Below are 25,152 nucleotides of genomic sequence, written 5' to 3'. Positions count from 1 at the left end.
TTTTTTTTGTTTGTTTGTTTTTTGAGACAGGGTTTCTCTGTGTAGCCCTGGCTGCCCTGGAACTTGCCAGGCTTGGCCTTGAACTCAGAAATCTGCCCGTCTTTGCCTCCCAAGTGCTGGGATTAAAGGTGTGCGCCACCACTTTCCGGCTCATACACCATTTCTTTTTTGATTTTTTTATTAGATATTTTCTTTATTTACATGTCATATGATTTCTTTTTTCCCAGTTTCCCCTCCAAAAACCAACCAACCAACCAACCAAACACACAAACAAAACCAACAAGAACAAACCCCTGTTGCCTCCCCCTTCCCATGCTTGCCACCCCACCCTCTCCCATTTATTGGCCCCTACACTGGGGCACAGAACCTTCACAGGGCCAAGGGACTCTCCCTTCCATTGATGATCGAGTTTGCAATCCTCTACTATACACATGTTGCCAGAACAATCAGTCCCACCATGTATAGTACTTGGTTGGTCATACACCATTTCTTAAATGAGTGTAATCTGTTCTCTGTGGGCTGAGAATAAAGTCACTCACTCAAGTCAAATAGCTTTGACCATAGCAGAAAGTCTGTATCCAAAAATCGTGCCTACAATTCATTCCTTGGCACAGCAGAACTGTCAACTTTCAGCTTAGCTACATATGTATTTTTAGGATTGCTGTAGACAAGCATCTACATAAGACTATCAAATTGATTGTTTTTTATATCAAACAATTTTTATAATACTCATTTTTATTATAATATTTTATAAATTTTAAAGAATATGACAAAAAATGTATTGTAGATATTGAAGGGGGCTTTCTGGGAGGAGTTGGGGTACAAAAGGGAAACAAGAATGTGATTTACTTCTATTTTCTTAAAATATGTTTTTAAATGTTAACAAATTCAGATAAATTGAAATCATGTGTCTTTTCTTATCATAATGTAATAAAACTTAAATCAATTAAAAAAATAAATAAAAAACCAGCTTACTCATGTCTTTCTCCCCCCTCATGTGTATATGTGTGTGTGTGTGAGAGAGAGGGGGGGAGAGAGGAAGAGAGAGGGAGAGAGAAAGAGAGAGGGAGATAGAGAGGCAGAGAGAGGGAGATAGAGAAGGAGAGAGAGAGGGAGAGGGAGATACAGAGAGAGAGAGGGAGAGAGAGGCAGAGAGAGGGAGAGAGAAAGAGAGAGGGAGATAGAGAAGGAGAGAGAGAGGGAGAGGGAGGGAGAGAGTGAGAGAGAGACAGAGAGAGAGAGAGACAGAGACAGAGAGACAGAGAGAGACTACTTGAGTTTTTCCTAAAGTCTCACTCATTTTCAGGCACTGGTCTGAACTTAGTCTATAGACCAGGCTGGACTGTTCCACTCACAGAGGCAGGACCAGTTCGTAGGTCTTTATGGATATGCCAACCATCAGCAGCATCAGAAGGTGGGATGGAGTCTGTTGGTAACAACACACCAGGGAATAATTTGTTTCCAATCTAGTGGTCCATGAAATTATGTGTCCTTGCCTAGAGGCAGAAGGGAAGGTGCTACCTTGTCTGTAGAAAACTGAAGCAACAATCGCAAGGCCAATTAAAAAAATCAATCTGCTTTTTGCTATCAGTGTAGTTATAACTAGAAACCAGGTCATCGACAAAATGTACCTTCCTACAGAGGGTGTCGGGGTGCCGGGAGGGGCGAGCATTTCCACTGCTGTCTCCAGGGACACTGTAATCCTGGGTTCAGTTAGTGCCACCTTTTTGCTTTTTCTTTGCTCAAAACTTGACATTCCATGTGGCTTGCCTGGGTCTGGCTTCCCTCCCCAGGGGCTGCTGCTTCTTGCATATGCTCTGAGGAGCCATTTTTCTTAGTTTGGGCTTCACAGCTATTCTCTTTACACATAGACTTTCCTGTGCTCTCAACTTTCTTTGACTAACACATCAAGTCACTTCTTTCTGTCCTCCAGGGTTCTGCTGCCTTCTCCTCCTCCTCCTCCTCTTCTTTTTTCTCCTCTCCCTCCTCCTCCTCTTCCTCCTTCTGCACTGGAAGCTACTCTGTAGATCAGACTGGTCTTGAACTCAGAGATCCTCCTGCCTCTGCCTTCCAAGTCCAGAGATCAAAAGAGTGAGTCACCCAGCCTGCCTTCTTACTTAAGTATATTTATTGCAAAACAAAACAAAAGAAAAGAAACAAAAATACACATTAATACAGATTTTAGTGAATACCTCCATAGTCCAGCACCATCAGCACGCTTGGGTAGGTGAGGAGTGAACTGGACAGACATGGTCTCTAAACTCAGAAGACGTTTTTAAGAGAATAATTTTGGATAGTAATATAGTGAAGGAAATAAGATAGGATGAGGTGATAGAGAGCAACTGGCATGACTGCACGCACTTAAGAAAACATGTTAACAGAAGTTTCTTTAAGGATGGACCATTACATGCTGACCACCAGTTGAACCAACACCATTTGTTGAAAATGCTGTCTTTTTTTCCACTAGAAGGTTTTAACTCCTTTGTCAAAGAGCAAATGACTATAGGTGTGAGAGTTCATTTCTGGGTCTTCAATTCTATTCCATTGATTTACCTGCCTGTCACTGTACTAATACCATGCAGTTTTTATCATGATTGCTCTGTAGTACAGCTTGAGGTCAGGGATGGTGATTCCCCCAGAAGTTCTTTTATTGTTGAGAATTGAGAATAGTTTTCCCTATCCTTGGTTTTTTGTTATTCCAGATGAATTTGCAAATTGCTCTGTCTAACTTTATGAAGAACTGAGTTGGAATTTTGATGGGACTTGCATTACATCTGTAGATTGCTTTTGGCAAGATGGCAATTTTTACCATATTAATCCTGCCAATCCATGAGCATGGGAGGTCTTTCCGTCTTCTGAGATCTTCTTCGATTTCTTTCTTCAGAGACTTGAAGTTCTTGTCATACAGATCTTTCACTTACTTGGTTAGAGTGACACCAAGGTATTTTATATTATTTGTGACTATTGTGAAGGGTGTTGTTTCCCTATTTTCTTTCTCAGCCTTTTTATCCTTTGAATAGAAGAAGGCCACTGAATTGTTTGAGTTAATTTTATACCCAGCCACTTTGCTGAAGTTGATATCAGGTTTAGGAGCTCTCTGGTGGAATTTTTGGGGTCAATTAAGTATACTATCATATCACCTGCAAATAGTGATATTTTGATTTCTTCCTGTCTTATTCACATTCCATTGATCTCCTTTTGTTGTCTAATTTCTCTGGCTAGGACTTCAAGTACAATATTGAATAGGTAGGGAGAGTGGGCAGCTTTGTCTAGTCCCTGATTTTAATGGGATTGCTTCAAGTTTCTCTCCATTTAGTTTGATGTTGGCTACTGGATTGCTGTATATTGCTTTTACTATATTTAGGTATGGGCCTTGAATTCCTGATCTTTCCAAGATTTTTATCATGAAGGGATGTCGGATTTTGTCAAATGCTTTCTCAGCATCTAGTGAGATGATCATGTGGTCTTTTTTCTTTGAGTTTGTTTATATAGTGGATTATGTTGATGGAGTTCCTTATATTGAACCATTCCTGCATCCCTGGGATGAAGCCTACTTGATCATGATGGATGATCATTTTGATTTGTTCTTGGATTCAGTTTGTGAGAATTTTATTGAGTATTATTGCATCGATATTCATAAAGGAAATTGGTCTGAAGCTCTCTTTCTTTGTTAAGTCTTTGTATGGTTTAGGTATCAGAGTAATTGTGGCTTCATAGAATGAACTGGATAGTGTTTCTTCTATTTATATTTTGTGGAATAGTTTGAGGAGTATTGGTATTAGGTCTTCTTTGAAGGTCTGATAGAACTCTGCACTAAACCCATCTGGTCCTGGGCTTCTTTTGGTTGGGAGACTATTAATGACTGCTTCTATTTCTTTAGGGGTTATGGGACTGTTCAGATTGTTTATCTGATCCTGATCTAACTTCGGTACTTGGTATCTGTCTATAAAATTGTCCATTTTATCCAGATTTTCCAGTTTTGTTGAGTATAGGCCTTTGTAATGGGATCTGATGATTTTTTTTGGATTTCTTCAGTTTCTGTTGTTATGTATCTCTTTTCATTTCAGACTTTGTTAATTTGGATACTGTCTATGTGCCCTCTGGTTAGTCTGCCTAAGGGTTTATCTATCTTGTTGATTTTTTTCAAAGAACTAGCTCCTGGTTAGGTTGATTCTAAAACCAGATACACTGAAACTAATAGAAAAGAAAGTGGGGAAGAGCCTTGAGCACATGGGCACAGGGGAAATTTTCCCTAGAAATTTAGAGTTACATAGCCAACAGAATGCCAATAACTTATGCTCTAAGATTAAGAATTGACAAATGGAACCTCATAAAATTGCAAAGTTTCTGTAAGGCAAAGGACAGTCAATAGGGCAAAACTGCAACCAACAGATTGGGAAAAGATCTTTACCAATCCTATATCTGATAGAGGGCTAATATCCAATATATACAAGGAACTCAAAATATTAGACTCCAGAGAAACAAATAACCCTATTAAAAAATGGGGTACAGAGCTAAACATTGTTAGAATTTATCTCACCACAGGTGCATGTGGCACCTAGTAATTTATTCTATATTGTCAGATGAAGCTATTAATATCTCAGCACTTGTGGCTATGAGACACTAGAATGGGTATTTTTCTTTCCTTTCTGCCTTGCTTTTGTTTTTGTTTTGAGACATGTAGCACAGGATTTTTCAAACTCATTGTGTAACTCAGGCTGTCCTTCTTGGAACTCACAATCCTTCTGCCTCAGTCTCCTGTGTGCTGGAGCTACTCACATGCATGACCATTCCTAAATTAGGACGGATGGATGCATTTCATAAAATATTTTTCAGAATAACAATGCAGACTGCATGTTATAACGATGTCAACAAGAGCCATTAGGTTCCTTCACACAGCTGGCCAGTTGTGTGTTTAGGACAGAATACAGCTGTGAACTGCAACAGTGAATGTGGAGAGCCATTCCAAGAGTGAGTGGTCTCATAAGCAAGCCCTCATTTGACTAACCTTGCTGCCATTGGTTGCTTCCGCATCTGGTGACCTATCCGCTTTTGCTACGTAGCCCATTGGGATTGGCTAAACTTGGGAGTACTCAATGGCCAAGGGTGGGCCGGAAGGTGGAGCTTAAGTAATGGCTCCCCAGAGGCAGGAGCGGCAGAAGCCAGAAGGAAGGCAGAGAAGCTAGAAGTAGGAGAAGCAGGCAGGAGGAGCAGGAGGGAGAAGCAGGAGGGAGAAACATTGTTAAAAGGTTCCTGAAATAAACTGCAAAAGGAAGAGCTTGGGTTGCGTCTTTCTTGCCGGATGAGAAGGTGGACGTAACAGTTGGTGGTCCGCGTATGGGGAGAATGTGACAAGTGAATGCAGAACTCCGAGTTATGAACTTTAGAGTTACACAGCCAACTATGCCAAGTGAATTCACTAACCTCCCCCCCCCTTCCCCAAGGTTTCCCCCCGTCCCCAAATTTATATTTTGTCAGACTTAAAAATCTTTTCCACAGGCATTATTACAGGCTCTGTTTTATGTATTTGTCACAAACACAGCATGACATACACTTTAATAAACTACCCTAGGCTCTGCAGACTATCCTAGTTTGATGGGTCATGAAATTACCACTATTGACCACCAGGTGGCAGAGCCAGCCAGTTTAGGAAGCGAGGAGTCAAAGCATGTGCACAATGCCTGAGAGCAGAGGCGATTTGTAGACAGTTGTTCTCAGCAGGGAGGACCAATTCCTCCAGCAGATGCACGACTCGACTAGAAAAAGGTTACCAAAGCTGCTAGTTCCAGCTCAGCCTGAGCATTCTGTTATAGTTAGTCCTTTTGTATTACAGGAGTATTCTCTGAGCCAAACACCCACTCTTATCAATTGTCCCTATAGAGAGGGACATTAGTTACCATTGGAGAACTCAGCCCTGGTTCTCTCAGTGATAAAAAGCATGCTCTCTGGAATTTTAGAAAGCCTTACAGGCAAATTCTGGGAGGTAAAATGTTTATCTCTTGTTTGCTGAAAGAACTGTTTTAGGTACAGGCCTGCCACACTCTCTGGATGCTTCCAATTGATCAACTGTTGAGATCTGCCTTTAAAAAAATGACCTGTGCATGCAGGTTTGTGAATGTGGAGGGCATGGGTGAATATTGGATCCTTCTTAATAATTCTTTACCTTATTTTTTTGAGGGAGGGTCTCTCACTGAACTAGAAGCTCACAGATTCAGCTAGCCTCAGGGCTCCCCCTATCTCTACCTCCTCAGTTCTAGGGTCACAGGCATTTACCACTGCTACCTGCTGTTCATGTGGGTGGATGTTGGGGCTCTGAACTCAACTCCTCCTGCACAGGAGGCAAGCAGCTTCCTAGGTCCAAGCCCCAGCCCCAAGACATTCCTTTTAAAGTAATAAAAAGCTTTAGCCACTAATATTTCTATTTCAGCAGCCCAGGGAGTTTGTTAGACATGGAGACCAAGCTGGAGCTCAGAGGCTCAAGGCTGCTGTTCACAGGGAACTTTCAGGCTAACTAGGTATTGCTTTGTCTTTTAAATGGGAAGGACTTGAAAAGCACCAGGTTCTTAGCCGAGGAATTCCAGAATGGATGAAGACTTGAGTGCGAGGTGTCAGCTGAAAAGATGTCATTGCCTGTCTACAGGTCATCTCTGTGTTAGAGGGACACTGTGACTGAGAAGATACAGGGAAAGGTGGAAGATAGTACGCTATGAGCTACTACACTATGAGCTGCTACGCTATGCATCAGATCCCATGTCACCCAAGCATCAGATCTGTCTACCCTGGGGGAGGGAGATGTTATATATCATTTCCCATGTGTCCAATTGTACTTATTTCCAATGGCTGTAAAGAATGACCATACTCAAAAAACATTGGCTGGGGGGATGGATGGCTCAGAAAGAGAGAAGCACTTACCACACCAGCCTGACATTCTGAGTCTAAGTCTCAGAATCCAAGTAAAAAGCATACTGCTTTAATCCTAAGGCCCCTGTGTTGATATGGGAAGCATGGTGGTTTGAATGAAAATGGTCCCCGTAGACTAAGGTGTGACCTTGTTAGAGTAGGTGTGGCCTTGTTGGAGGAGGTGTGTTGTTGGGGGTTGGTTTGGTGCTGATGGTTTTATATGCTAAATTCTGCATATAAAATACATATAAGATCTGGCTGCCCCAAGACTAGCAAATGCCTTACTGCACTAGCCTTCGTTGTGCAAATCTGAATCCTCAAAGTAAAACTATTGGTTAAACAAAACTAGCAACAGCCAATTACTGGGGGACAAATAGAGAGAGGTGGAGTTTGAGTTACTGGGCTGGGGATTGCAGATAGAGACCACTAGGGAGGAGGAGAAAGAGAGATAGAGATAGAGATAGAGATAGAGATAGAGATAGAGATAGAGATAGAGATAGAGATAGAGATAGATAGAGATAGAGATAGAGATAGAGATAGAGATAGAGAATGTGGAAGAGAAGAAAGACAGAACAGAAGGTCTCCATTAGCCATGATGGAGTGTGCCATGATTCATGTGCCCGAGAGAAATGCCTCTCCAGGATACCAGGATACCAAACTGCTAGAACAGAAATAACCAGGAAGATTCAGACAGCAAATATTTAGGGAGCACAGCTGGGGAAGTAGCTAGTTTAGCATTAGAGAATTAGAATAGAGGTAATCCCCAGTAATTGTGCAGAGCCTAATAAACAAATCATAGTTTGAAACTCAAATCATTTGAAGCTAGATGGGGATAAACATACATAATTCATACTATTTTATAGTGTGTCGATGGGGTGGGCCTTGAGCTTTCAAATACTCAAGCCAGGCCCAATGTCACTCTCTCTTCCTGCTGTCTGAGGAGCTGGATGTAGAACTCTCAAGTGCTTCTACAGTACCATGTCTCCTCTGTGCCACCATCCTTCCCATCATGATGGCAATGGACTAAACCTCAGAACTGTAAGCCAGCCTAATTAAATGTTTTCCTCTATGAGAGTTGCCATAGCATGATGTCTCTTCAAAGCAATAGAAGGCCTCTCTAAACAGGAGGTGAAGAGAGAAGAATCAGCTGGAAGCTTGCAGTCCAACTATCTGCCACACTAAGCAGTGTGACCGAAACAATAGGCTAGTGAGAACCCACTTCTCCAAAGCTGTCCTCTGACATGTGGGTACAAGCTGAGGGTCACACCCACATTAATAAAACAGGCAAATTTACAATCTTATAGATGCAGAGGGAGGCAATTTATAGTGTGTTCTTCAGCTTGCTTTCTGCTGGAATTGTACAGATGAAGATGTTCTTTCGATGCTTGTACATGCTGCTGAACTTCCTTGCCTGGTGATCTCCTTCCTTCACCCTCCAAACCAGCAAGTACACATCCACCAACCTGTGACCTCAGCTTTCCTCACATCTCCCCCGACTCTGACCCTCCTGCCTCCCTCTCTTATACTTCTGCAATTCCATTGAGTAATCTGACCTTGAAGTCCTTATTTAAGCACATTTGCACAAAGCCATTTTGTCAAGGGAACACATTTTCAGGTTACTGGGAGTAGAACACAGGCATCTTTAGGGAGCTGCATTCTACCTACCCAACCAGTGTGGTAAGGGTTATTTTTGTTGCCATGGTGACTTTGGGAGTGGTATTGCTGCACCAGTCAACTGCATCAGTGACATTCACTTCTCTCATGGCTTGCATTTCTCTGCCCAGTTTCCTGGATTGTGCAGAGCTGGGTAAACATCAATTGTCAGACCTGGGTCTACCTTGGGGATTGTGGAAAGCACAATGCCTCGTTTGTATCTAAGAAAACAAAGAGATACGGTCAATGTCACAACTCTATGCTCATTTACGTGGGACATAAAGGTTAGCATGTGAGAGTATCTAAGAGATTGTATGAGTCAGTCCTCTTCATCTCTGTGTGAAGAGAATGAGGTCCAGAGAATTCTGCTCAATGGGGAAGAGAGACAAGCCTGTTGAGAGGAAAGGCTTGCATGGAGGGGAAATTCTATGCAGGGGAGAAGTTCACATGGCTGGCCGTGGTCACCTGCTAGATAGTGGTAAGCAGATGAGCACTGGCTCCCTAGTTCTTCTCTTGTGCTGTCCGATGGACTGCAACTGCGCTGGAGAAACATATGAGGAGCCACTGACTATGTAGGCTTGTCATTTGCCCCAATGACATGAGACATTTTTAAAAAGCACAAGAAAAATAAAAAGTTAGGTTTCTGGAGTTTGCTGATCTGAGGTACCAACTGTTTACTGATGATTTTTTTTTTTAAATGACAGAATAGGGGTGATCGAGTTTAAAAATAAGGCTGAAGATATTGTTTTCTTAGCTTTAGAAATATGATCTAAAGAATAGAGCTGAAGTGTGGGAGGAAAGCCTGTCCTAGGCTTTAGTTTGTTTTGTTTTGACATGAGGTCTTGCTCTATGGCCTGATTTCTGATTCCCCACCTCCTATCTGTTAGAATAACAAGCATCCACCATTATGCCCGGCTATGGCTGCCTTTTTGAAAAACATTTTATTTTCCTTCAAAGTTTACAGAAAAGTGTAGCTCTCAGGACACTAGATGTCTTAAGTCCCAAGTAAAGAGCGAGGAGATTTTTTGATATTTTTCAAACTCCTAAAAACACAGAGGAATCCAAGCCTAGTTATAAAGCAGAAGAGTGCCCGGGTTGCAGAAGGAATGCGCTGAAGGGGCCTAACAGAAACCCTCATGCCAAACAAGCCCTTTGTTTTCCCTGACAGTGGCCACCTGGTTCCTGCCCATCTAGGACTGCTTGATCAATGCACAGCACACAAGCGCAAGGGCACAGTTTGTCTCTGCTAACCCAGAGTGTGGGCAAATCCTGATGCAGAAGGAAGGCTGAGTGGTGATCTCCCTGCCTACCTCAGGTCTTTGCTGTGGGGTCCCCTGTTCCCACAGGCCTAGTTTGCTGATTTATGGCTTATCATTTCCTAGGGGATTGGCTAGTTTCTCCTAGGAGCCACATCAGGGAGGAGTCCATTGCGCTGGGTCTTGTGGCATAATTCACTTGTCAGCGTACTTTTTAGTTTAGAAATGTTTAGGGAGAGAAACTGATTAGAGATTGTATCTTCAAGTCTGGCTTGACTTGTAGAACCATGGATATTTCCATTAGGATTTTTTTTCTTGGGGAGGTGGGGAGACAACTTGACACAAGCTGAAGTCATTTGGGAAGAGGGAGTCTCACTTAAGGAAATGTCTCCATCAGATTGGCTTGAGAACAGGTCTATGGGGGTGTATTCTTGATTGAGGATTGTCTCAGTCAGGGTTTCTATTCCTGCACAAACATCATGACCAAGAAACAAGTTGGGGAGGAAAGGGTTTATTGAGCTTACACTTCCACACTGCTGTTGATCACCAGAGGAAGTCAGGACTGGAACTCAAGCAGGTCAGGAAGCAGGAGCTGATGCAGAGGCCATGGAGGGATGTTCCTTACTGGCTTGCTTCTCCTGGTTTGCTCAGCCTGATCTCTTATAGAACCCAAGACTTCCAGCTCAGGGATGGCACCACCCACAAGAGGCCCTACCACCTTGATCACTAATTGAGAAAATGCCCCACAGCTGGATCTCATGGAGGCACTTCCCCAACTGAAGCTCCCTTCTCTGTGATAACTCCAGCTTGTGTCAAGTTGACACACAAAACCAGCCAGTACAAGGATTAATGTGGGATGGCCCAGCTCACTTTGGATAGCATCATCCCTGGGGCATCTGGGATATATAAAAAAGCAAACCAATCCAGCCATGAGGGAACGTGCCATTGTACATTGTTCCTCCATGGCTTCTGCTTCAATTCCTGCATCCAGGTTCTGGCCTTGAGTCCCTGCCCTGACTTCCCTCAGTGATAGATTATGACGTGGAAGTATAAGCCAAATAACCCATTCCTTCCCAAAATGCTTTTCATCAGAACATTTTATTATAGCAACAGAAACAAAGCTAATACAGAGCTCTTGTGAGATGCTGGGATGGTATATGGACAGAGAATGCTAAAGTCAATTTCTGACCATGGCCTCAAGACAGAAGAGCAGGCCAGGCTTCAGATCTAACTGGCTAGTCAATAACATAGATGTAGACTACCTCCTCAGAAGTTGCAGAGGGGACGGTGGCAGCAATGAGAAGTGCGGATTTCATAATTCTTTATAATCCTCTTAAAGCACTCAGATTTGTCCTCAGTGCAGCCTTTAACTGAATACCATTCGATTCCCCCTGGAAAAAGAAAAGACGCTGAGGCAGGGGGGTGTTTGGAAAGGTGCTATCCACCTGGCTTTATGTGCTTCACTTAGCAAACAGGTAAGATAAAAGCCAGAGTGAAACCTCCAGCTTTACCAGGACACAACTCTAGACCTCTACCCTGAAGGGCAGCCTCCTCCTCATCTTGCCTTTAAGAATTCGCAGGTGAACCGTCTGAGCTGGGCACTTAGTTATGCACATGCTTTCAAACCATAAGACATTCACAGCTCTCTGCTTGAACCTGCTACTGTCTAGAAGTTTCTGCTGTGTTAGCTGTAGGGAGCTTGCCCATACCCGCTCCCCGGTGTCACTCAGCTTTGTAACAATCAAAAGGCTGCGTCTACATGAGGGTTTCCTACACATGCAAGTGCTTCCAAGAGACAAAATTTTTTCTGCAACTCCACTATTTTTCTGGTTTGTTTTGTTTTGAAACAGGTACACACTACCAGGCCTGTCTTCTTTACTTGGATTCTTGGTATCCCATTTCATCTCTTCATGCAGTGAACTGACTGAGCCATCTACCCAGACCCCAGTTGGTCCTTTAAAAAAGAGATTTTTAGAAATTACTTATTTTTCTGGATAGATATTAATATGTTTTCCTTTAATCTATGATTTTAAATTATTTCTAGATAACTCATTCTTTATCTTTTACATTTACTTATTCTTTAACATTATCATTTATTTTTACAAATTTTAAAATACTGACAGACAAATCAGTTGTTTTCTTTACCACTTTTGGGTTTTGGATGTTAAAGGAGGAAATCCTCTCTTTCTAACTTGAAATGTGTCCTCCAGCATGTACTTCCAATCTTTTGTGTGTGTGTGTGTGTGTGTATGTGTATGTGTGTGTCTATGTGTCTATGTGTATATCTATGTGTATGTGTGTATGTGTATGTGTCTATATGTGTGTGTATGTGTGTGTATGTGTGTCTATGTGTATGTGTCTATGAATATGTGTGTGTCTATGTGTATGTGTGTGTCTATGTGTATGTGTGTGTCTACGTGTATGTGTGTCTACGTGTATGTGTGTGTGTGTATGTGTGTCTAACATTGAATCTCAGCAGTTGCACTGGAGCCTGCATTTAGAAAACTCCGCATATGATCCATTAATATTTTCTGAGATGTGAATGCTGTGAGGTTACATGTAGATTTATTAACATTTATGGGTCAAATATTTGTATTTGAATAGTGGTGACCATACTCATTTACTAGTTACTTTGTAAATATTTAATTTTTATGTGCTTCCAATTTTTCATTAAAAAAAAAAAAGGAGATAGAGAGATGACTCAGGCTTTGCAGAAGACCCAGGTTGTGTCTCTAGTGTTCATATGATGTCTTGCAACCTGCAACTCTGGTTCCCAGAGAATCCAGTTCATTCTTCTGGCCCTCAGAAGCTCCTAAAAGCACATAGTATATATAAACTCATACATGTACACACAAGTACATATAGCATATATGAATAATAATAAATCTTTAAAATGGGGATAATGAGGTATGAGTATAGCTCAGGGGTTGGCCACTTGCCATGTGTGTAGCCTTGGTTTTAATCTCTAGCACTCAAAAAATAAGAATGAAAATGAGTGAGGGGTTTTGTGTAGGGCGGTTAGTGATGGGATCCACCTGGGTCATATCATTGCACGATGGGAATAATGTAGTTCTGGTTATAATAGTAGCCTCATTATAACACTGGGCACATGTGTCTCTGCACTTCTAAGCATCGAGACTTACCTTTAATGAGGACCTCTTTTATACAATACTGACCAGGCTTTGTTCTGCAGGTTCCAAAGTCTAGCATACATCCATGGAATGGGATGGAGAGATTACAGAACTTGCAAATCACACCTCCAACATCTCCAAACATAACAAAGAAGGGGAAATAGTGATGGGGATCAGAGAGAATGAACATGAGCAGAGGGAGAGAGGAAGAGGGGGAGGGGAGAGGAAGAGGGAGAGGAAGAGGGGAGAATCCAAAAATAAAGCACTGATTTTCAACTTTAAAGTAATGCTTTAAAAATTTATTATAAAAATCCACATAAATTAAGATTATTTCATCTTGAGAATTTAATGAGGGAAATTTCAAAGTGTGTGCTACATTATTGAGTCAGGAGCACCCTGAACTGACAGGAATAAGAAATGAGGACACTTTCTCAGTACCTAATTAAAACAGCAATTTTGCCAGACACACACTCACAGCTAGGACTTCATTTTCAAGCCCAGTGTAGTATGTTATTCATGTAAATATTCATTGCTTGGTTAATGCTTACATATTGTCTTTAGTACTCAAATCCACTTGTTCAATAGCATTGCTCATTTGGTCATGTATAACTAGCTCTCAGATTTTGGGACTTGGGCAGCATCTAGAATATTAGTTCCCAGTTGCCAAGTGCACCAAATTTAGGAGAGTGGCTAAAATAGATTCCCATGTGCCCAGAAGACTTGAATTTGAGTCCATGGGAAGCTGAGTCCATGAGTCTGCATTTCAGATGTGCAGTGCTAGTTGATGGCATTGAACTTGGGCACAGATATCTGACTCATGCTTGAGAATAAGGTCTAGTATTTCTGGAATCTGAGATGACTTCTGCTGAAGCCTTGGCTCATGACAGAAAGCTTACTGTTAAAAATAGCCCTGATGGTTCAAAGACTCTTTGGTTAACTGGACCAAAATTTGACCTAGTGTTCACATTTTTCTTCTTCTCTTCTCTTCTCTTCTCTTCTTCTCTTCTCTTTTCTTCTCTTCTTTCTCTTCTCTCTCCTTCCTTCCTACCTCTTTCTCTCTTTCTTCCTTCCTGCCTTCCTTCCTTCCTTCCTTTCTTTCTTTCTTTCTTTCTATTTTTTTTTTTTTTTGAGACAGGGTCTCTTCTACATATGCCTGGATGTACTACAACTCACTATTTAGACCAAGATGGCCTTGAACTCACTGAGGTCCATCTGCCTCTTCTTCCTAAGTGCTGAGATTAAAGGCCTGCTCAACCACACCTGGAGTTTCCCCTCTTTCAATATATAATCACCTCTGCATGTTACTCTTATTTACTAATAACCTACACAAGAACTTAATAGACATATTGTACAATGCATCTTTTTGAATAGTCCTTGGCTAACTGAAATGACTTTCAATAGAAGACAACCTGGGTAATGAGACCCATTTGTCAGATCAGTCAACAAATATATATTTAAGTGTGGATGCGCCAAGATTTTAAGCTCTACTAGATACAAAACAAAAACACTTTATATATTTATGTTCATTTAAGAAAATATTAGTAGTGATGTATTATTTTTAAATATACAGCTAATATGTATACTGAGAAAAACATGTATTTTCAGTATTGCCATAGACAAGCATCTACATAAGACTGATAAATTGATTTTTGTTTTATATCAAACAACTTTTATAATACTCATTTTTATTGTTATAATATTTCATAAATTTTAAAGAATATGACAAAAAAGATATTGTAGGTATTGAAGGGGGTCTCTGGGAGGAGTTGGGGTACAAAAGGAAAAAAAGAATGTGATTTAATTCTATTTACTTAAAATATGTTTTCAAATGTTAACAAATTCAGATAAATTGAAATCATGTAACTTTTCTCATAATGCAATAAAACTTTAAAAAAAATTAAGTGTGGATGTGCATAAAATAACAACTGAAGCCATGAATTTGAAGGAGAGTGGGGACAGGTATATAGGAAGGTTTAAAGGGAGGAAACAGAAGGGAAATGTTATAATTTTAAATACAATCTCAAACAATAAACACAAAAAAGGAGCGGAGTTTATGTCTAGGCCTTTACTAAGCAATCTATATGTGTTAGCCCAATGATTTTCCAAAAATATTATGTTTCAGCCAGAGATTATATTTGCCATTATCTACCAAAAAACAAGTCTTAATAGCTCTCATAAGTAGAAGAGACAGAGACTCAAAGGCTTCTCTGAAACACTCTGAGGCCCTGGAACTGCCTTGTGTGCCCCAAGGCCTTCCCTCACCTCTTCCTGGATGAGGGTCAGATGCTGGCTGGATTACTGGGCTAACTGCTTTTCAGGGAATCCCTGAGGAAGTTTTCTTCTCGGTTTTATCATAGTCTAGTGTTACAGCCAGCTCTTAGACACCCACCTTATTACTCAGACCCATTACACTTAGAACCATCCTACCTTTGTGGAGCTGGACCACACTTGTTTGGAGATAATCACCTACCTGGTTGGGAGTGCTTAAGAGTTTGGTTAAAGGAATAGACATTTCCCTGTTATCTTGCACGGTTCTTTTATAAGTAAAGGGATGATGGAATTAGTAATAAACAATGGAGAATGAGAAAAATACTAAGAAGTCCTACTGTGTTCCCTCTCTCCTCCACACATAAAAGTCACTTACTCATGTTGCCTTATTTGGAAAGGTTTCTGACCTTTCCAAACATGATATGCATGTTCTAGTTTAGCGATGATGATGATGATGATGATGATGATGATGATGATGATGATGATGTCTTTATACACTGTTTACTGATACAGTTTCTTCCTCTATAAAATGAGAAAAATACCATCTAACTTGCAGGGCTACCTTGAGGAGGAAGTGAATTAATACGAGAGAACTTTTAGGATGGAATCTGCTTGCTAGGTGTTTGTTCAGAGGTTGGGTCTTGTTCTCAGCATCCAGAGGTTCATGTTGCCTCGTAGAGTGAGAAGATGATTAACTCTGGAGTTGGCTTAAAGGAAGCAAGGGAAGGCGGCTGCTACAGAAGTACTTCCCCAGTCCACCCTCTGCTCAAGCACATACACTGTCATTCCTCGTTCGGAACCAGCTGACTCTCCGTTTGAGTTTTTCTTTCTCAGAACTTACCACTTATGAGGCAGGATAAGATAAAAACTGCAGTGAAGGCAGCTGTTCTCATTCTTTCTTCCTCTCTCTTCTCTCTCTCTTTTTCTTTCTTAAACCAATGCCACAGTCTCTCTTCACTTCCCCCGTAATTATAGTTGCATAGCCAAAATACGAAAGCGTCTTCAAAACCCTTCTGTTGGTCAAAGGGAAATGTTCATTTCAGCTAACAGCCTGAAGTTCACGGCAAACACATGAGGGACTGTCACGTGATCCACAACGGCTATGCTCATTAAGTTGTCTGAGGTGCTAAAATGTCACCAGTCATCCACATCTACCTCTCTGGTGGCAATTTTCCTTGTCTAAACTTCCTAAGAAGCCCAAACACAGTTAAAGTTTATAGTGGAATGTGGTTGGCTGTAACTGAAACCAACGGCCTGAGCCTCTAGACTCTAAACAGTTGAAACAGGAAGAGATGCCCAAGTAAGAATACAGGGGAATTGCCACTTGAACTTCCTCATCTGTATGGAGTACATTCTTCATACTCAGGAAATGAATGTTTTAAAGCCAAGTGAAATTGACGCACTGTAAAGCAGTGTGACAATTTCTATGGATTATATAGTTTGGATGCACAGAGCTACGTGGACACACTTCTTAGTTTATAATGGGCTCAGTGTTCCTTTTTTGGGGGGAGTGCTTTCTGGGGTAGAGCCAGGGATACACACACACACACACACACACACACACACACACACACACTTAACCATGTACTTACCCACTCAGCTATACTGGGAATACTGATTTTGATATCTCTGAAAAATACCAGGGAATCCTTAGTTCAAAGCTTGATCAAATTACAGAAGCACTTTCAGTTTAAATATTATGCTCATTCTTAACTAAGGCATGGGTCCAAATCAGTAGATTCTTCTTGAAACAAATGAAAATATTAAAAACATTAGCGTCTCTTTGACAAGATTGTTACCAATGTCCGTGGCATCCCCAAATGTAAGTAACCCCATTGTTAGGATGCTGGATGTCGATCACCAAGTCATAGCACATGACTCCTTTCCTGTGCATCCTTATCATTTACTTCTAGCGTGAGAAATGTGTCATACTGCTGCTAGTATTATATTTGTAAAAATAGTATGTTCTGTTGTTTTTTCCTTTGTATTTCATTCAGCAATATGACAATCTTCTTTAATCCACTGATTTAAATCTCACAAGCAAGAGAATGAAAAAAAACACTACTGAGGCATTCATAAAACACACAAATATTGGGAGTATGGTTCAATATCTCCTTTCATGGGTGGGTGCAGGCAGGTGGTCACCACCCAGCTCAAACACATGCAACGTTCCCATCTGTCTCAGAGGTCAGCTCAAACTCCTTCTCTAGTTGTCCCTTCCTCCCCAGAAACAATCACTATTCATTTCTAACTACTATTGGTTAATGGTACTTGATCTTGAGATTTATAGGTTCATCAATATACTACTATTGATTTGTGTGCATCGTTATTTTGTATCTAGCCACCATTCCTAATCCATCTGAGAGCAATGTCCATCCATAAATTCCAAGACACCCAATGGTTGCTTTAAGAAGCCTAACACTCTATATTGCTTTTCTTGCTTTCACTAAAAAAAATTGTGTGTGCGAAATATATATTAACAAGGATCTGGAATCAGAATTAGGGATAACAGTCACATGAACCTCGTGCAGATTTTGTGAAGATCTTAAGAGAGTGATATGGGGCAAAGAGCTCTCTCCCTCAGTGCCTGCTGTGTCATGCGATGCAGTACAGGCTTAGAAGGCTGAAGTGGAAAGGTTGGCAAAGATGAGAGATGCACAGGACCAAATGCTCCCCAGGACCTAGGGTTCCCTATCTTAACCCCAGAAGTCTGTGTATCAGATGATTAATCTCCGCCTATGCTTGCTACATAACACTTTATAAGACTTCTCTCTTTAGTGAGAAATTCAGTGAAGGAATGTCCTGCCGTGTGCTTCCTACAAAAGGACTGGCACACTGTAGATGCATGCTAGTGAGCAGGGCTATCTCTCATGGGAGGAGTTAGGGAAATGAATCCCAGATGACCTTGGCTTGGAAGAAGATATAGGAAAAAGGTGGAGGAACATCGATGTGGAAAGAAAGGAAGGCAGAGCTTGTTTTAGGTCACCTGTGGGAGAAAGACGAATGCAGGAATAAAGGCTGAAGTTTAGAGGTTTTGACTTGGGCAGTTGAGTGGTTTGCCCTGATATTCACTGAAATAGTGAAGTCAAGTGAAATTTTCAATAGGAAAATCAAAAATTCTGATTGAGATGATTACAAGTGAAGACGTCAAGTAGCAGGTGGCTGTGAGCCTCAATCTCAAGAGACACATCAGAGCTAGAATACAAATCTGATGTGTTACTTGAAGCATGCATATGAGACTCAATGAAACTGCCTGTTGGAAGCTTATATACAGAGGGGGAAATGGATTTTTCTCATTGAATGGAAAGCTAGAAATTCAGAAACTTGCTTGCTACATGATCATTAAATATCATCAGTGGGGAAAAAACCCTTGGCTATGATCAAATGACGTTTCTATGAAGCCAATGGAAACACAGTGAGGCGATAAATACAGAGGATGTTGGGGCTTTCTCCAGATCTCCATACTTCTTGTGGCGACTGTTATGGACTGAATATGCTTGTCTCCCTCAAATTCACATTTTGAAATCCTAAGTCCCCACTGTGACTATACTCTGAGATGGGCCTTTACAGAGGCAGCTATGAATAAATAAAGTTGCAAGTATGAGGCCCTGGTCCTGCACAATTGATTTCCTTATACGAAGAAAAGCTTGCCCCGTGGTTACTTCCCAGTCACAGTCAAGGGAAAGGTCACACAAGGGCATAAGGAGAAGCAGGTAGAGAATCCTCCCCATTCATGAGAATCCTCTCCAGACATGAGAGTCCTCCCCAGACATGAGAGTCCTCCTCAGACATGAGAGTCCTCCCCAGACATGAGAATCCTCCCCAGACATGAGAGTCCTCCCCAGACATGAGAGTCTTCTCCAGACATGAAAGTCCTCCCCAGACATGAGAGTCCTCCCCAGACATGAGAGTCCTCCCCAGACATGAGAGTCCTCCCCAGACATGCAGTCTGCAGGAACCTTAGCCTGGGACTTGTAACTTGCAGATGCAGGAGAAAATAACTGTGATGTAGCCCACCCCAGCCTGTGGTATCTATCAGACAGCCTGAGCAGGTGATGAAATGCACAGTCTTAAGGGCTTTCATGTCTTAAAGTTACTAGGCAGGAGTGGCTTTGAATGTGGAGGTACAGAAGGCATTAGAGACGAAGTGTTAGATCAGTGCAAGTTAAGTACTAGGTATGAATGTACTAAAGATCACCTCATTCAGATGGAGGGCACAGAAGCAGCTGTGTCCCTGGCTGTAGAATGAGCTAGACAAAGAATGGCTATCCTTAGAAGAGAACATTGCTCATGGTGCTGCATAGACCATTAAAAAGCAGATAACCACACACACAAATTAGTCCTGCAAATTATCTAACCCAAAGTCTATACATCCCAATGAACTTCTATACAGTTAGATTAGTCGTTCTCAAGTTGTAGAACTTCATGTTAAATTTTACAACCTCATTATCATTTTTTTCACTTATTAGTTAATTTTACCATGTGATTTTTTTTTAATTTGCAAGTTCTTTACAACAAGCTTTTAATAATAATAAAAATAAAGCTGAGTGTGGTGTTGAATGCCTTCAATCCCAGCACTCAGGAAGCAGAGGCAAGTGGATCTCAGTGAGTTCCAGGCCAACCTGGTCTACATAGTGAGGTTTAGGACAGCCAGGGCTACAAAGAGGGAACCCAACTCACAAAAAATAAATAAATAAAGCAAATGATACCTTCCGCAAGACAACAGCAACAACACCAACAAAATCCCGTGCATTTCCCCTAAACATTTCTCCCATGGACTTGGCATAATCTATAGAAAAATAGACAAAGAATTTAAGTTTAAAATCAGCTGCAAGAGTCAAAAAAGGCTTGTATTTAGCAGGTAGTTGCAGAAGGCTCTCAAGTTCAGGGCCAGCCTGGGCCATATAAGAGTCTGTCTAAAAAAAAAGCCCAAAGGAAGAAAGGAAAGAAGACTGTAGGGTTCCCAGGAACAGCAGCATCCCTAAAAGTCTTCCTAGGAATACAAGGATTTATTTCAACCTCAGAGGATCCCTGAATATAAAACCAATGCAAAGTTGAAAACCCGCCAGGGAGCCAGCAACTACAAACACCAGCTTGAGAAAGGAGGGAACCCTAGATGGGAACCAGCATCTATATAGATTTTGAGTTGCTGTATGCAGAATCCAAGCTGAGACATCAGAGCTTAAGTTAGATGGGGGAAATAAAATCTGAAACAGGCAAAAGGGACCACCTCACCGAGCACATAGATTGCAAAAAGGCGAAGAGGATTTCCAAGAATAAAAAGCACAATTGTTGGCCAACAAATGCTTCCTGAGCATCTGCTGTGTGACAGGCATCCTCCTAGTAACTGGGTTCACCACAGGAACAAAAGAAATGAGAGGATTTATCGCATACAGCTTCCTTTCTAGAGAGAGAAGAAAATGCACTTTCAGATGGTGGAAGGGCTGAAGAGCAAGTCATGCAAACTGAAGTAAGAATTGGCGAAGTGAAAAATAAATCAAGTGATGTAAGAGCATTCACACAAATACAACATCCTGGGCAGGTGGCACACCTCCCAGCATGGAGGGGGTGGAGACAGAAGTAGAGGCAATAGGTCAACCTGGCTTTGGAGGCAAGTTCAGGATAGTCAATAGTACCTTGCCTCAAAAAATAAAATAAAATAAAAAACAAAACAACAAACAAAAAAAAAACAAACAATAAAAAAGTAATAGAATGATTTGAAAATGTGGGGCAGATGAGAGAGCAGAATAAGATGATACAGTTGCGAAAGTAACCTGGCAGAATGTGGAAACAAATTGCAAAAACTTTCTAGCTGATACTTTCATCAAAGTGATAATTATTCAGACCTATCTTGTAGCACTGAGGTTTCTAAAGGGGATGGAGATGAAAGCATAGGATAAGAAAGACACTGACAACTGAATTCAAGGATGGGCACAGGTGTGAGGCAATATCTTCAAGGTACTGAGATAAAACAATAAGTTGTTTAGTTAGAGTAGATCCTCAGAAAGTTCGCCCTTTAAAAGAGATCATTTATAAAAATATTTCAATAAAAATTAACTATCGCTCCAAAATAAGAGTTGTTCCAATAATGCCTGAAAAGTAGTAATGTGAGAAGAAAGAAGATAGTGTTGGGTATAATGGCTCACAGTTCTAATCCCAACAATTGGGAAGCTAAGGCTGGGGGATTGCTGGGTGTTCAAGGCAGCTTGAGTTATGTAGTATCAGGTCAGTCATCATTCAGATACTCTCTCCCCCAAACCAGACAGGCAAACAGGCAAACACCCCCAAACAGAAAAGCTGTCCAGTGATATTTTGAGTTGTAATGCAAAATCATGGGGGTGGGGAATATGGTAAGTATATAAAAATGAAGGACAGTATTGATGACAGGAAATGACAAAACTATAGTCACAAGTTGTAATAAAAGGCAGTAAAGTAACATTATTAAAACATTCCCAAAGTTTGGTATTTGTGTTTGAAGTAGTTCAACATTACATTCCTTTAAGCTAAGTATCTTTTATATTATAATGACTAAAAGAGTAGAAACCAGGTGCTATCTTCTAACCAGTAGAAAAAAAATTGGAAAGAGAAGAAATGCAGTCAGTTTAAATGTAGTTGAACTTCAGCTGAATTTAGACATCTTGTTGGTTATGCAATCCTTAAGATTTGCCATGCCATCCTTCACTTGGCACGAGTGAAGATTTATTACAATTAGTTATTGATCAAATTAAATCATAAAAAGGACAGTTGCCTTTCACCTGTTCAAGCAAGGAGCAAAATTCATCCTTAACTGACCTGTGTACCTTGCCCGATCTATACAAATATCTTAATAGTACTAAAATTTTGGATGTGAGACTCAAGTTACAGGATGTACAACTTGGGCAAGATTCATCCTGGGGATACTGAAATGACCTGCTGTTCCAGCCCCCTGCTCTTGAAGCTGTTCTCAGAGAACTGCTTCCAAACAGCTTCAGGACTAGCTGATAATTCCAGATGATCTTGCTTCATCCAATGTTTCAGACAGATCCAATCAAACCATCAGTCAATCCTGAGCTTTCTAAATATATAAAGACTGGATAACAGATGCTAAAGTTAGCTTCCCTAAGTCTAACCAATTTTTCTAATTTTCCCCTACCCCTCCCCATCCCTTTAAAGGATTTCTTGTTACCCCTATTCAGCAAGAAGTCGTGGAGGGTCATCATCCCAATCCCTTGGATTTGGGTGTCTGATTATGGTTATTTTATAAATTATGGATAGGTTGCCATTATAAAGGATAACTTGGAAATGGTCATAATTTTGAACAAGAAGGGAATAGCTGGAATGGATTACTAAATATATTCTTAAGTAAAGTATTAGATAGCCACAATCTTACATTGGTAGAAATCTTTATAATTGATACAAATTGAAATTAAAATTTTACATTGGTACAGAATTTATTGATTGATGCAGATTTAATGTTTTCATTGTCATAAGTTTCTTATTTGATACAAAATTTGAAATTAATATTGTTATTCATAGACAGGCATTGTGTCTATGCAACTCATTTAAGAAAGACTGTCTTAAAAAAAAAAAGAAAGACTGCCTTATATCCAGTTATTCTAGTAAATGCTATTAAAAACTGCTTAGAATGATTAAATAATACAAGTTAAGGGCCAGGTAATAAACTCATGGTTATATTAGATTCTCATCAAATTATATTAAAGCTTTCTACAATATTCAAATAGAAATAGCTAAGAGTAGTTAAGGTTCAACAATTCAGATATAATTTATATAGATAGTCTTCAAAAACACCAGAAATCCACAGAATATGACATTTAATATTAATTCATGATTAAAGATGACTTGACTAGAGGCATGTCTGCTCCTGACAGTACCCCTTTCTTTGTTTGAAAAAGAAATTGAGCATCAAAACCTTCATATGGAGTTGCTCCAGTTATGGCCAGATAGCCATTGGACAAAAATTACCCTATTCATCTACAGACAAAAAATACTGTCCAAGATAGGCACACAATGCAGGATAGTCAACAGTTTAGTTCTGCCAATACAGAGTATACAAGCCCTTCATAGTTCCTGCTTAATTTTGAAGTATGTCAGATGCTCAGATATTTTAAGAAATGAGGGTCTGTCCAGATAGTCAGCCATCTCTGCAAATTTGGTTAAGTTTTGGAAACTATCTTTTCATGTTTTCTATATACTCAGGTAATATTTAATTTGTTCTCAGATTTCTGACAGGGTTGGAGACTAATTATAGTCTCATAATCAAACGTAAGTTGTTTAGCATTGAGGAAGATGATACAGAAAGGATGGTTTTCAAATGGTAATACAAGTTAAAGTCAGAACATAATTCAAATATAGAATTATAAACTCTTTAAGTTGGGATAAATAGTAGAGTACTTTAATTTACAAATATGATGGACTGGATGTTAATTATACATCATACTTTGTAACTTTCATGATTGTTATGGTTGTGCTCAATTTGTATTTGAGAGAAAAGTTTTTTAAAAAAAATTTGAACAGAAAAGGTGAAATGTTGGGAATTGGTTCTAAGGTTTTGTCTTATTTCATCTCCCAAAAAGCCATGCTTCCAGACCTGAGGGTCCCTGTCCCCCAGCTAGCTTTGATTGATAATAAAGAATTGCCATACAGCCATTGCTAGGCAGAGAGATGGGACTTAACTTTTAGATTATGCTGGCAAGAGACCGAGAAAGGAGACGCACCATGACAGGGGAGCAGAAAGATGAAACTTAAAGGCCCACTGGCATGTAAGGATCCAGGAAAGTGGCCCAAGGGGCCATTGGGTCTGGGGTAGCAGAGATGAAATGTTGATTTAGCAAACTGACTCTGGAATGTTGGAGGGGAGGGTGTATGCTAGCTGTGGGGAAGATTAGAAATGCACAGTCATTGGGCATATCAAATTTTTAAAAAAATAATTGAAAGGGTGATGAGGAGCATCAAATAAGAATTCAGCTCTTAAACTACTAATAAAAAGGATGGAGGAATGGAGAGATTAAGAATGAATATTGCTCTGATGCCATCTTCTGGCCCCCACAAGTACTATACATCTATTGTACACACAAAACATGCAGGCACACATATACACAGAAATAGAAATATATCTTATTGTAAGTGCTAACAAAACTGAAAGATCCCTGCTAAAAAGGAAGTCAGATTAGAATACAAAAAGAAAAAGCAACAGCCTCAAAACAATTACTTAAATAACAACAAACTACCAAAGATAAGAAACACACAGTGGAACAAAGTAAAGCCAAGAAAAAAAGAGTTGTTTTCTACATCCAGAGTCGAGAGATATCCTTGCTGAATGTGGCTAGAAGCTGGAATTCTCCAGTGAAGGACACTTAGATGATCTGCTCTAAAAGACATGCCAGTCAACATTTGGGAGAGTCTCTAAATTTTAAGATAAAGAAGCGATAAAAATGATAAATAATTTGTATGAGCACAACAGGTTTCTTTCATTCCACAAGTTCTTTGAAGTTCATATAATACTTGAAGCAAAATATATAACACTGTCTTGTAGGGGGTCCGCAGCACAAATCTGAAAGACATCTGTCTGTTATTTTTAGTGGCAAAATATTAGTTCCAAGAAGATCAAGGAAGGTATCTGAGCTGCAGTTGCTATAGCAACTACACTCACAACATCAGAAGATGCAGCCTCTTGACAATTAATAGAGCACGCAGCAACAGCATTAGCAAAATGGAAGCTCTATAATTCTTTCACAATATATGCTGAATATTCACAATGACAGATCATACAATACTCTGCATTTGTATCTTTTATAGCCAGGCATACAGCACATGCCTTTAATCTCAGTACTTGGGAAGCAGATGCAGGTAAATTTCTGTGAATTTGAGGCTGGAGTGGTCTACATAAGAAGTTTCAGGCTAACCAGGGCAACATTGAGAGACATTGCTTAGAAAAAAAAAAAAAA

General features: G+C 40.3%; 1 protein-coding gene across 4 annotated transcripts; it reads right to left on the bottom strand.

The window, feature by feature from the left end:
- Positions 1 to 10,888: 10,888 nt before the first annotated feature.
- CUNH9orf57 (chromosome unknown C9orf57 homolog) lies at positions 10,889 to 16,466 on the bottom strand. Of its 4 annotated transcripts, XM_031389916.1 has the most exons (5): positions 16,050 to 16,466; positions 15,585 to 15,730; positions 12,953 to 13,075; positions 11,668 to 11,763; positions 10,889 to 11,200 (listed from the first exon to the last, which is right to left on the bottom strand). In XM_031389916.1, the coding sequence occupies exons 2-5, from the start codon at positions 15,586 to 15,588 to the stop codon at positions 11,076 to 11,078; spliced, it is 348 nt and encodes a 115-aa protein (XP_031245776.1). In that variant the 5' UTR covers positions 15,589 to 15,730; positions 16,050 to 16,466; the 3' UTR covers positions 10,889 to 11,075. The 4 variants fall into 4 exon arrangements, 3 of the variants coding, with proteins under 3 accessions (XP_031245776.1, XP_031245775.1, XP_031245777.1); XM_031389915.1 differs by lacking the exon at positions 15,585 to 15,730 and having other exon boundaries at positions 16,050 to 16,457; XR_004123529.1 differs by lacking the exons at positions 10,889 to 11,200; positions 11,668 to 11,763 and adding an exon at positions 12,356 to 12,621 and having other exon boundaries at positions 16,050 to 16,465.
- Between the last annotated feature and the right edge of the window lie 8,686 nt (positions 16,467 to 25,152).

Source organism: Mastomys coucha, unplaced genomic scaffold (assembly GCF_008632895.1).
Source record: "Mastomys coucha isolate ucsf_1 unplaced genomic scaffold, UCSF_Mcou_1 pScaffold21, whole genome shotgun sequence".
In the NCBI taxonomy this organism is placed as follows: Eukaryota; Metazoa; Chordata; class Mammalia; order Rodentia; family Muridae; genus Mastomys; species Mastomys coucha.
This window is presented reverse-complemented; position numbering and strand designations above follow the sequence as displayed.